Raw genomic sequence first — 13,881 nt, 5'->3', positions numbered from 1 at the left:
GTGTCCGTATCATGCTAAATGATACCCATACAACCAAACGCACTAGGCACAAAGGATTCAAGTTACTTAGAGCTGTCAGGATAGTTGAAAAATAAATTCTTACGTTTTGGCTGAACTGACGTGTGAATCATAGGTCCACTTTGCAGATACAGCCCTGCCTGCTGAATTGGGAGCGTGATCAGGGACCACATTTAACCCCAGAGACCTGCAGGTATTTCCGTTCCCCCAGTTGGCCATGTTTGGGTTTCTGCCAGGTACTTATGACCTGGATTGGCCACTGTCGGAAGCAGGATCCTGGGCCAGATGGACCACTGGTCTGACCCAGTATGAAATTTCTTATGCTCTTATGCAGCAAATGGCTGCCCCAAGAAGGTTTAATGTTCATTATCGAGACCCCCCCCCCCCCCCCCATCTGTCTGCTTAGAGGCTACAGAGAACCAGGAACATGTTACTCTTTATAACTCATGCCTTTTTCTAGCACACATAGAAAAAAAAAAGGAAGATGTCTGCTTACGGAAGCACTGCGGAACTTCCCCAGACCAGGTTCCGTTGCCCTCGCAGGTAAGCACAGCAGGCAGGGAGAGCTGGTATCCTTCATAGCAGGAGGAACTCACACTTGACCCCCAGACAAAGTCTGTACCCACCACCTTTCCATTGGTGATGGCAGGAGGAGGCTTACAGGTGATAGCTAATCAGAAAAGAGAACAGCGTCATTTCAAAGACTATCTAGGATTTGAAGCAGTAACATCTGTCATGTTTCTTGTTACTAGTGTCATCACATTATCTTCAATAGGCCCTAAGCTAAGAGGGAGCCTGATAAAAGCTGATATAGAGATATCTGCCATGTAACGGAGCCTCTGTGGCACTGAACTGCCTCTCTCTTCACCAAAGTCCATTAAGAGGAATCTACGTCCCCTAAATGCCTGAATTCCCTGAGAGGCTATTTTATTCCCCACTGTTTTAACTGGTTCCATGTTGCGCCAAAGTTCCAGCCACACCCTCACAATTGAGAGCCATTTCCAGGACAATTTTGTAAGTTTGTGAGCCTGCAAATGAATTCAGAAAAGGAAACTTCCATGCAAAACGTTTACAATGTTCTCCCCGAAATCTCAAACTGCGGAGTTAGTTTCATTTTATAATGAAAAGTACTTAGGTGCTTGATGGACCTGAGTTAATTTTCAAAGTTTTGACACATTTAATAACTCATGTGTATATTTTTTCTAAGTTAACATAAGTACAGGCGTTGGATAATGAACCCTGCCCAAAACTCCACCCCTCAAGAACATCTCCCTCTACAGTAAAGGAAAAAATAAAAACCCACATAAAATGGCACTTTTAATAGAGTGGGTGACGGAAATGAAATTGTCCTCATTATATGGTTGAAAACATTTTCCTTCATCTCTGAAAGCAAAGTAAAATGTTCTGGAGAGAGAAAGACCCTCTCATACTTCTATCCCATCTCTCTGATCCTTTCCAATGCAATCCAATTCAGCATTTATATCCCGCCTTTTCAGTATAAGAATCAAAGCGGGTTACAGAATTAAAATCTACTTATAAAAAAAGGCAAAGAAATCAGTCAAAATACTTATTAAACAAATAGGTCTTTAACAATTTACAAAACACCATATAATTAGATGTTGTCCCGTATAAATACTGGTAGAGTATTCCGCATCCTGCTCGATTGATAACCAAATGAACTTTCATGAAATCTTTTCAATAAGACATTTTTAACCGTTAGAAAATCCAGACTTAGTGTGGACCAAAATCTAGAATTGAATCTAAAAGAAGGAATAGTCAGTAATTAAATATGAGAACTTGGACATAAACCATAAATAATCTTAAAAACTGCACATACAACTTAAAACTCCACACGAGCATCCACTGGCAACCAAAGCAAATCTCTCAGTAATGGCATGACATGATCAGACTTTTTAACCCCGAAAATTAATTTTGCAGCAGTATTCTGCATTAAATTCAGTCTGTTTAATAATTTTCTATTAATCCCAACATATAAAACATTACAATAGTCTAATTGAGACAGACCTATTGTCTGTACTAATACTCAAAAATGTTCAGGAAACACATAAAGATATGGTAGTTCTTAGTTGACGCAACCTGAAATTTTTTTTTACTCAAACTTCATAATTGATGTTCCATTGTTAACTGTGAATCCCAAATACCACCTAAAACTCTTCCTGCAGTATCAAAATCCCCCGCCTTTAAAGTAATAGCTTTAGGGATATTTGATGAAGTTGGGTTGAAGTACATGATTCCAACCCACAGCAGAAACTGTGTTTTGGGAGACCACTGTGCAGGAAGTCAGTGTTTCACACTGTCTGTGCACCGTCCTGCTGACCCACGGTAGAACTAGTTCAGGATGTCCCATTTTCGAAGGGTGGCCGCCTTACCCTTGCACACTGGTTTGGTCCCGTTCCAGGTCCGGTCTCTAGTGCAGATCAGCACTGAAGGACGCTCAGTCTCCATCGTGTAGCCAGGCATGCACTGAAATGTTACTGTTCTGTTATATGTAAAGTCACTGCCCAGCCTGATCCCATTGGCTGGTACACCGGGGTCCCCACAGTTTATCACTGAAAGAAAGAACATGCTTTTTTTTTTACTGCCCCAGTGATTACTGTAACAGCACATTTCATGCTCAAGGGTACATCTAGCAAGTCATGGACATCGCCTACTTCATAGGTACTATATGATAGACTAGCTGACGTCCAGAGAATTTAACTGAAGTCTCCCCACCTCTACCCACCAGACCACATCACTCTTCCTCTGACCAACCCCATCACATGCATCCCCTCTGCCTGCCAGACTGTCTCCCTCCATTGGGTCATAGGGCTGTGGTTCTTGGGGCTACCAGGACCTCTGTCTTCATTGGGCCACCTACATGGGCCAGTGGAGCTTTGCAAACAGAACATTTATGACATGGCCTGCAGAGAACAGCCCCTGGTGACCATCAATAAAACAGTGTGGAACCTGATAGACAGATGTCACTTGTATGGACATATGTTCTATATGTAGAGAATCTTAATGTACTGTTTTATGCCGTATTGCATGAAACTAGACATCCGTAGATGTCCTCCAATGCTCCTTGGGATCCATGTTGTCGCAAAGCAGCTTCAAGCTGTGTAGGAGTCCTCCGCAGGCGTTCCTACTGGTGGGGGGACAGTACGGCATTGTTGCACTTTCAATTGTGAGTGTCAGGTTGAGAATTGAAAGTGCAATATCGTTTCCCCACCCTTTACTACCTGTGGAGGTTCCTGTGCAGCTCCAAGCTGCTTCATTGGAATGTGGCTTATGCAGAAGAGCCTCAGGGAATATGTAAAAACTCTTTTCTTTTGAAGGAACCATTTCAGTGTCTTAAAACTGTTAAGAGAAAACCACATTCTGAAACTGTTCCTTAACTGTTTTTCTTTCAGGGGTAGTGTGATTTCTAAAGGGCAATTTTTAAAAAATGATTTTACCTGTATAAGATTATCAGTAGCAAATTCTCACCCTCCTCCCCCCTTCCCTCCACCTCACATGGATACTTTTACCCACAGTGCAAAGAGGTGGGAGATGTAGCAGACCACACATGGGCTTTTCAACATGAAATCCCTCCTGTATGAGATTTAGAAATATGGACTTTGCAAGTATTCAAGCCTCTGTGGTGCTGAGTCTAAAGAAATTCAAAACCATAGAAAGAAAGCGGGCCACCTCTACCTTTTGCATGCAATTTCATATTGAATATACCTGTCTTCACTACCTGGTTGTTTATTATGCAAAGCAAGAATTTCTATAAAAAGAAAAAGAAAAAAGTTTTCTGATCAATACTGAGTTGGCGACAGTCATCGTTTCTGTACATTCTAACTACCACCCGCTGACTGGCATCCAGCTCTTTGATGGTGCCCAGAACTTATGTACCTGGATAGCTAACCACGTAGAGTTAGGACTACCTTTTGTGGAGTCCCACATGCCCTCAATTACGTGGTTTTTCAGGAGAGGCTCTGCCCATGCATAGCTTTTTCTCCTGCTTATGATGTGTGACCTCTGGCACTTACTCGCACACTCTGGCGATGTCCCGGTCCAGGTTCCATTGACAGTACAGTGTCTGCTGAGCAGACTCGTGGAGTAATAGCCTTCCCGACACTCATAGATAATAGAGCTGGAGAAGACCAAGCTGTCGTTAAAGACAATGCGTGCGTTCCTCGGAGTTCCTGGATTTCCACAAGATACAACTGGAAAGTCAAGACGGTCGGTGTCAGAGATAAATAGTCCACAACAGCTGATTTTGAGCACTGCGGGATTACACCAAACTGGCAGAAGCCAGGAGATTGAAGACAGTTGTGAGAGGATGAAGGATGGGGAATGTTCCATGCGGAGACCATCTGTGGGCAGCTCATATCATGGTTGAGCTTCATCAGCTGCTAAAGAAGCAACGCAGATGGAAGCACCTCAGGATATAGGTACCCACCCTGCGTTTATGTGCTGACTATATATGTAAAACAAAGTTAGACTGCTATGTTTCATTTCTATGGCAAAAGAATAAACAATATGTCTGTGTTGATTGTATCTCAATCAAGTATATCATTCATATAAAGTTTTCTAACTTTATGGGGAATCAAGCAAACCAATTATTCTCGGTCAATGCTTGAGGATACCCTAATTGTCATAGGTCCCCCCTATAATTTATTTTAACACAAAAGTTCTTTTTTGAACTACAGTACTTATTTACTCTGTTTAATTATTTCTCCTTATGTTACTTAGCTTTATCAGCTGAGTGATGGTGTCGGCTTCAGAGGGATAAGTAGGTACTCTAATGCAGAAAAGAACTTGGGGGAGGGGGGCTATGACGATTAGGGTATCCTCAAGCAGTGGTCAGAGGGGATATTTATGAACTAATTAAACAATTTATAACCATCTTGATCTACTGTTCTTGGTGGGGAACAATTTCACATGCACAATAAGCACAGACATAAGACAAACAAAACATCCTAATACAAATCCTAATAATAAATTAAAATGAGATATCGATCCATCAAATCTTTAAATGCTTATTGACAAACAAAAGTCTGGGCAGGAGCTACTCTCACATTTGAATATCTTTGTAAAGCTGATATGTTCCTACAGGTGCAAGGCTCTGCCTGTCTGTGGCACACCCCTCCATGCCCTCAGTCTTTGAATCTGAGCCCACCTCGGCGGTTTCCTGGTTCTCAGGGGGCATCCCTGCTTCTGACGCTGAGTTCTGTTAAGTGGTGCAGTTCATGCAGATCTTAACAAGTCTGCTCTGAGATTTCAAAAGCACATGAAAGAACTGTACTGTTTCTCAAGAAAAATTATTGGCTAGATTGAACAAGCTTTGCAACAAGCTTTCATTAATCTATCAACCTGGCTACATAATGAGAATTTGTTATTAAATTCTGTGCGTAGCAGAAAGAAAAAGTATGGTTTATAAGCTGTAGAATGTAGATTATAAACTCAAGTATCCAAAATGTTAATCAGGGCTGGTGAGACGGATTTTCTATTCTTGGTCATAGAGCGCTTCGGGACATTCGGGTCTGATCGGCTGCTCTTTCACAAGTTTCAGCATTTGGTGTAATGTTCCCTTTAACGGTGACGCCTCTGCTTCCGTCAAATTAAAGAAAGTGTAAAAAGCTCCAACAGAGGACGTCCTTGAACTTAAACCTTTCCCACCTAAGGGTGTTTGTCCCGGGGTGTCTGCCCTCAGATTTTAGGAAAAGGAACAAGTAACCTGGAGGAGGTCATTGGTTAGGGGCTTAGACTGTGATGCATGAGCTCAGAACTCCTCCTGACCAGGTGGAAGGACTTCAAAACTGGCCCATCAAAGTTACACAGCTGCCTGTTCTTCAAGCACTTAACAAGCGACAGTACCGGGCAGTGGGTTAGGGATGAAACCACGTGTGTATACAGAATTTTCAAATACATGTACATAGTCTGCCCCTGTAGCTAGAAAACATGCTACCATTTACTTGGTGGGCAGCAATGTGGTCCAAATTGGGCAGAAAGATGGTCCATAGAGGTCTTTATCTGAGGTCATTTACTATGCAGCTTATTTTTGAAGCATATGGATGTTTCAAAATGCCCAATTGGACGTCCATGTGCTTAAAACATCCAGATCCCGAGTTTGCAACGGCAGAAAAGGGATGTCTAACACTGCAGTACATCCAAACAGCAAGGGGCATATTGGCATATTTTGGGCGGGACTAGGGAGGTCCCAAAATCAGGATGTCCAACAGGAAGAAACGTCCAAGCCTAAAAAGGATGTCCTAAATTCAGGACTTTTTTTTGAGGGGGTACTTGGGGGTACTGAGTACCGGCACCTTTTCCATTGTCTGCTAAAATTGACCCATGGTCCCCAAGTTTTAATGAAAGATCTCAGGCTCTACATACCAATTCTGCCTTCTCATAGATTCTGTGACTGGTTGCAGGTAGGGTTACCATTTTTTGTCCTCTTAAAAAGAGGACACTTGCCCCGCCCCTTTCACATTCCCTGCCCTGCCCCTTTCACACACTTGCCCCGCCCTGATGCATATTCCCCTCCCCCGGTCACCCCTGCTCCTCCCATCACCTTTTCTCCCCCGTCATCTCCACTCCCCTTACTCTACTATCCCTGGTGGTCTAGAGGTACCTCTTTGGGGCAGGAAAGAGCCCCCTCTTTCCTGCCTGCAGCACTGCTGCCAGCTGCCCTGCATCCTGTGAGTCCGGCTCTCAGCGTTTCAAAATGGCCGCCGAGAGTTGAAGTCTTGCGAGATCACTTCAACTCTCGGTGGCCATTTTGAATCGGCGCAGAGATCACCAACAGGAAGGATGCATGCAGGGCAGCCTTCCGGGCAGGAAAGATGGGGCTCTTTCCTGCCCCGAAGGCGGAAGAGGTCACTAGACCACCAGGGCACTAGTAAGTAAGGGGAGGGGAGGGGAGGCTAGCAATCTGCCCGTTTGTCCGGATTTCTGGACAAATGGGCAGGCTGGCGGGCGGGCCATCCTAGGACAAAAATCCGGACAAACGGGCAGATTGGCAAAACCCGCCCGGTTGCCCGGACATGCCCTCAAAAAGAGGACATATCCGGGTAAATCCGGACATATGGTAACCCTAATCAGGTCCCATTTACCTTTCTAGAGGGATCAATTTACATAATAAAAGAGTTAAAGTGGGGTTTGAATCTGGGACCCTAGGTTTAAAGTCCGCTGCACTAACTACAAAGCCATCCCTCTGCTCTACACCTATCAGCATCTCACGCAGCAACACAAAGCGTGTATAGTGCCTGTTAACTCTGAGAAAGGAAGAGGTGGCCAAGAAGCTGAATGCGACACAAATGCTTTGTCCCAGGTGCCAGGAGAGGATCTGTGAAGGAACAATGCCATCCTCTTCCTTCTGGAAACGGAGTCTAGAGGTTCACCGTAGCAGCACTCGTCAACCTTCAGTGAATTCATCTCTATTGTGTTTGCCAGCGATTGCCTGACAGAAGAAAAATCCTCACAACACCCACAGTACAGGGATAATGCTAATATTAATTACAAAGTGGTTATTAAAAATCCCCTTCACTGCAAAGTCTATTTGGAAGCTGAGCTTGGAGGGAGGATAGAGCAGGTGGATAAACTGGACGTCTGGTCTAGTCAGTTAGCTACAGGTTCTGCTCCTTGTGATGGACTGTTCTCTGCTCTCTAAAATCAGCCATACACCAAGGAGAGCAGTGCAGAAGTGAGAATTAGAAGTATTAGTGTCCCTTGTGCAACTTGTCCTACTGTCATGGTGAACAGAGCCAAATATCAGGCTGGGAGAGCTCTGTATAAATGTAGACTCCATTTTTGGGTTCAGATCCCAGTCTAATCAGCTCAGCCTTCCAGTCCTTCTGAGAACCAGCTGTGGATGGGCAATATATAGGTTTGCAATTTAGCTTACTATGATATACAAACTACGTGTGACATTGTTCTTAAAGAGGAGTACCTTCACAAGCAGGCTGCAGGCCACTCCAGAAGCCGTTGGCATTGCAAATTCTTTCCGCAGAGCCTCTGAGGTTGTAGCCAGGCTCACAGCTGAATCGTAACATGCTGCTCACGCTGAAGTTGTCTCCAAGCCGAATACCGTGAGATGGAATTCCTGGGTCTCCGCACACCCCCTGACTTTCTCCTGTCAGTCAACAAACCACATACAGCCAACCTTATCAGGACGGTTAATGATATTCTGGTCAATAATCAGTGTTTTTATGCCTGCTGCCAGCTGTATTCCTGGATATACAATGCCAGGCGGTGTCCGAACACCGGAATTGTATATCCGGTTCTAGGTTGGCCGCAAAAACTTACGTGGTTAGTTGCAATATTCGGCCCTTGACCATATATGATGAACCGCATAAGACAGCATGGCCCAGTTTATGCGGTCAAAGGCTTTATATTGGCTTCTGAACCACAGAAGTACTGACTCCGCCCCTGGACCGGCCACAAATGCTAAACACGGATATTCAGTGGCCCTAACTGGTTAAGTGGCGCTGAATATTCGTGGCTAGCACCGGACACATTATTTAAATGAGCAGAAGCCTGTCCAGAAGACTTTGGATGTCGGGCGGACTATGGGTATAGCGTGGGTGATGTAAGTAAAGCCAATGACATCAGAAGACTGGTTCAGAAGGGGACACTGCCACCCGCTCACCCTTCATGACAAAATCTGCGATAACACTGCATGGCAGGGTCTAGTGTGGGGATGGGGGGGAGGGGTCTACAGTGCTCCAGGCATGGCCCATTATCTGTTTGATTATGCTCTGGTCACATAGCAGCTTCTTGGCTTTATGATGGTGGACGGAGGAATGACCATTCATTCCCTGTACGAAGCAGCAGGGATCTTCTGTCTGAACTTCCATCTCCCTCCGGGCAATGACCAATAAAATAAAATCATACTAATTAAAAGAAGAAAGGCAAGTGCAGCCAAGTAATACTGGTAAAATATAATTACAGCGATATAATTTTACTGCCTTTAACAGGAGATGGAGTTCATTTAATTCAGCGAGCCCTCTGAGTGGATCATTATTCCGGCAGCAGTGCGGCTTTGTGTTTTTACTGGAGCTGCTCATGTACTGTAGGAGGGTCTGGAAGCCCTGAATGAAGGAACGCACCAGTACCCAAAGCTTCCAGAACTGACTGCAGATTTCCTATAGTTGTCCCCAGCGAGCTTCAGACCCCCAGATCTTGTCTCTGAAAACTGTGTTAGCAAACACTGCAGAACATAACCAGATGTACTTGTGCCTGTCTTCACTGCTTTCCCTTCACACTTGGGTCACAGGCTAGAAAATGCAAATGAGTCTCAGACCTGAGACAGAGAGGAAGGATGCTCTGAAAACTGCAAAAATAGTCCTTTGGTGCCTTTTCACCTGAGTGTGTTATAAGGGTTTTTTTTTTAATATTGTACAATGACAGGGGAGGCTCACCACTGTACCTACCTTATATGGAACCAGGGGCGGAGCATCCCTCCTGGGCAGCGTGCTCCCCCCCTCCTCCAAGCAAGTGGGTTTGCGGATCAGGCACACGGTTGTCGGCTCTGCTGGTCCCCTGCCTCTTCTGCTCTGGGACAGGGGACCGGCAGAGCCAACAGGCACGCGCCTGCTCCATGCACCCCCTTGCTGCTGGAACTCGGGGCAAACCGGCTGCACCGCCCTGCCATAGGTATGCTAGGAGGAGGCTGACCTGGAAGTTGTCTGAAGAAGTTTCTTGGAACACAGTACTGGGACTTCCTGGCTAATACAGGATATTAAAGACCAGCTGTTGACAGTTGGCTTGGATGCAAAGTGCCAGTGCAAGCCAGGTAAAAGTTCTGTCTTCCTGTTTTTAGGAAGTGACAGCAGAAACCTTTGTTCTCCTGGATTATGGATCTGCTCAGAGACAGACAGATCCACTGCTTTGAGTGTCCGCACTATCCAAGCATCTTGTGCCTTTGGCTTCCACTTTTGGAAGACGGGGGGACGGACCTACAAGGGTTCATTGGGCATCCTCAAGCAAAGGCATGCAATTGTATTGTCCCGTTGTACGTATCTCACTACATCTTGGCAAACAGCAATCCAGTTTACCTCCCCTGTTTGCAGATGCGGCTGCTGTAGCCTGCTCGGCCCACACACTTAACGTTCTGAAGCTGAGAGGAAGATAGTGAGCGGCCATGTTTCAGGATGTGTCCAAACACACCCACAGATCCTAAAATATATGTTCTTCATGCAATGCAGAACCTGAACAAGGATTTAAATCTTCATTTATTCAGAATTTGTAGGCTGGAAAGCACCAGTGTACACTTTATTAATCTCTAAGTCCATTTTTTGCCTTTTGTAAATGTTTCATTCTCAGTGGCAGAGAATAAATCTTTCTAAACACTTAACTGGGTGCTTATGCTTTGTTTTTTTTTTAATGCATCTTAAAATATCAACCATAAAACCTGGTGTTTATGAGATATGACATAAAGCCTAGAGGGTATTCATAATGGAAAGTCTCAGACAAGAAATAGAGAAAAATGAAAATAAGTTTTCAAGGTTATGAAACATCCGAGGGAGTGCAAAAATTAACGAAAAACAAAATTAAGTATTGAAAAATATGCTTTCTACTTAGCACAGTTTACAATTTCTCAGATATAATTGCAGTGTGTAAACCACATAATGAGAGGAAAAAAATTCAAACTCCCCAGCATCCGCGTTTGATTTAGGAAGATTCTGTGGGAGCGCTTGGGGGAGAGATGAAGGAAATGAACAGGGGGAGGGAGAAAAATAATGATATTATGTTTTTTTTTTTCTAGCTTCCAGGGTAGTAAAGCAGTTCTACGATGGAAATGAGCAAATGTTGTCACAAGTGGCTGGCACTTGGCTGGAGTTATTTTTCCAGGAAAACATTCAGACATTGAGCTTTGTTCTGCGTATTCCCAGGTACAGAAATAAGACAAAGATCTTACCACTACAGCACTACTAAATGTACACAGCACTGTACACACACATGTAAGAAAAGAGGGTCACTGTTCCACAGAGCTTACAATCCATTCAAGACGGAAACAGGACAGAAAGAGATTAGGGAGTTTCATTTAATCGCAGGTAATAGTTACAAACAACATGGGCATAACCGGGAAAGTAAGAGGTTAAGATTTAAGTGCAGCCTGTGGAAGGTGAACAGGACCACAGAGAGGGAGTCAATTCTAGGTGCAACGGTACAGCGAGATGGAAGGTGGAGGTCAGAGATAAAAGTGAACAGATGGAAAGAAAGGAGAGAACAGATACTGAAGAGCTGTAGAATGAATGTACTTTAAGCGAGTAAGAGGAGTCTGAACTGTATACGGAAATAGATAGGGAGCCAATGAAGTGACAAAGGAAAGACTAAGGAGGCTAGGGCTTTTCAGCTTGGAGAAGAGACGGCTGAGGGGAGACATGATAGAGGTATATAAAATAATGAGTGGAGTGGAACAGGTGGATGTGAAGCGTCTGTTCACGCTTTCCAAAAATACTAGGACTAGGGGGCATGCGATTAAACTACAGTGCAGTAAATTTAAAACAAATCGGAGAAAATTTTTCTTCACCCAACGCATAATTAAACTCTGGAATTCGTTGCCGGAGAACGTGGTGAAGGTGGTTAGCTTGGCAGAGTTTAAAAAGGGGTTAGACAATTTCCTAAAGGACAAGTCCATAAACTGCTACTAAATGGACTTGGGAAAAATCCACAATTCCGGGAATAACATGTATAGAATGTTCGTACGTTTGGGAAGCTCGCCAGGTGCCCTTGACCTGGATTGGCCGCTGTTGTGGACAGGATGCTGGGCTCGATGGACCCTTGGTCTTTTCCCAGTGTGGCATTACTTATGTACAAGTAGAGGGGTGATGTGAGTGGAGCGACATTAATGGAAGAGAACTTGTGCAGCTGTATAGATTGAAGGGGAGAGAGATGGTTTAATGGGAGACCTGTAAGTAACAGGTTGCAGTAGTCTAAGTGAGAAGTGATGCAGATAAGGGTTTTGGTTCAAAAAGGAAGGGATATATTTTGGTGATGTTATAAGATAAGCAACAGGTTTTCACAGTATGTTGAACATATGCAGAGAAAGAGGAGTCAAAGATGACCCCAAAGTAATGAGCTGAAGGGACTGAGAGGAAGGCATTGTTATCCACAGAACCAGAGAAAAGGGGAAGGGGGGGTGGGTTTAGGGGAAAAGATAAGGCGCTCAGTCTTGGCCATGTTCAGTTTCAGATGGTGGTGGGTCATCCGGGCAGCAATGCTAGACAACAGGCTGAGAACTGGGCCTGGATTCCTGGTGGACAGATAGATCTGGGAGTTGTCAGCTTGAAGATGATACTGAAAACAAATGGGAGGAGATCAGAGCGCCATGGGAAGAAGTAGGATTGGGAAGAAGAGAAAAATGAGACAATATGCAGGGTGTGCCTCTTGGCAAACAGCTGGATAGAGCACAGGGTACCAGCAATGAAAGCCAAAGTGGGTCATGGTGGACCTGGGAGCTACCCTGCAGGAAGGTTCCATTCTAGTGATCCTGACCTATGTCCAGACAGTGCCTTAAACTATTCTGTCATCCTAGTTCATCCAGATTCACTGGTGTTATGTGGTTCTGATGAGCGAGCCAGAGGTTCTGTAGGTACCAGCTGCCTTACCCCAGCACTTTGCTGCCAAATGAAACCGCTACTTCCATTAGAAACAAACCGAGGCTGAGTTTTGCTGTGAATCAGCCATCAATTGTTACCCGAGAACAAGGGATTTGCCACATCTCCACAGCACTGCCTAACGGTGTGAAGTAGCCACTGCATCCCTTCTTCCCAATCAAACCCCATCTCTTGTCCTACCTGAACAATGAGGAAGGGAACCACTCCAATGACCATCCAGCTGACACATGCGTGTAGAGTTCCCAGTCAGGGTTCGCTTTCCAAGGCAGCTATATCGAACAACTGAGCCCACAGTATACCTGTCCCCTGAAATCTGTGCATTTGGAGGGACACTGGGATGGCCACAGGAGACCACTGGAAGGAAAAGAAGACTGTTATTGCTTCTGCATGAATAAGACTGCAACAAATGGAAAAAAAATTAGTTCACTAATTCAAAGTTTTACACTCTATATCCACAATAGTGATCAAATAATCATAACGCGTTTAGGGATCCTTCCTCACAGTCAGTGCCGGGAATATGACTTTATATCAAAGAGCTGTATATCACATTGCTCTCCTTCCAGCTTCACTCAATCATAGGCTCTTTGATATGACGACATATTCCCGGCGCTGACTGAGGCTCTTTTTTCCCTCTGTGAGGAAGGATCTCTAATCACGTTATGGTTATTTGATCACTATTGTGGATATAGAGTGTAAACTCTGCATTAATAGGCCATGGCTATAGATACATCAAAGCTTTGCATCCACAAATATAAGAAGCAAACATTATGCAGGATTTCGGAGGATCCAATCGGGACTTCTAGAAAGCTGCAGATGGTTTAGCACTTGCAAGACAAATATATTCTTAGTATAATCATAAGACACCGGCAGGGAAGGCTTAACTTGAACAGCATGTATATTTCTTTAATTTACATATAGTTCCCATGATGCTCTACTGTTTCTCTTTCCAATGCAGTTTTTGTGGCTCAGCAGCTGACCAGGGAGCTTCCTGCCGCATGTTTCTTTTCCCCCTGTGTCTTTCTGTATCCGAGATACTTTGACTGTATTTAGGTGTTTAGAGAGAGAGCAATTTTAGACTTGTGTAGATGTATAGAATATGTGCTCATATCTTTCTGTGTGTGGCCGTCAGCAAATGTTCAAAATGAAGGCACTGGCATGCTTCTGATCAGACAATTATTGCAGAGAATTTCTGCCATTTACCTTTACACATTTTCTGGGTTAATTTATGCACACAGGCTTGAATTTTTGAAGGCCA

At 44.3% G+C, this 13,881-nt stretch overlaps 1 protein-coding gene across 1 annotated transcript in view; it reads right to left on the bottom strand.

Moving 5' to 3' along the window:
- The window catches only part of CSMD2 (CUB and Sushi multiple domains 2), a 507,359-nt gene that overhangs the window by 13,689 nt on the left and 479,789 nt on the right, over positions 1–13,881 (bottom strand). The window contains exons 56-60 of the mRNA XM_030220011.1: positions 12,807–12,980; positions 7,955–8,137; positions 4,050–4,226; positions 2,409–2,588; positions 515–688 (exon numbers count right to left, since the gene is read on the bottom strand). Of these exons, the coding sequence (XP_030075871.1) occupies positions 515–688; positions 2,409–2,588; positions 4,050–4,226; positions 7,955–8,137; positions 12,807–12,980 (888 nt within the window). The remainder of the gene's footprint in view (positions 1–514; positions 689–2,408; positions 2,589–4,049; positions 4,227–7,954; positions 8,138–12,806; positions 12,981–13,881) is intronic.

This window comes from Microcaecilia unicolor, chromosome 11, assembly GCF_901765095.1.
Source record: "Microcaecilia unicolor chromosome 11, aMicUni1.1, whole genome shotgun sequence".
Classification (NCBI taxonomy): domain Eukaryota; kingdom Metazoa; phylum Chordata; class Amphibia; order Gymnophiona; family Siphonopidae; genus Microcaecilia; species Microcaecilia unicolor.
This window is presented reverse-complemented; position numbering and strand designations above follow the sequence as displayed.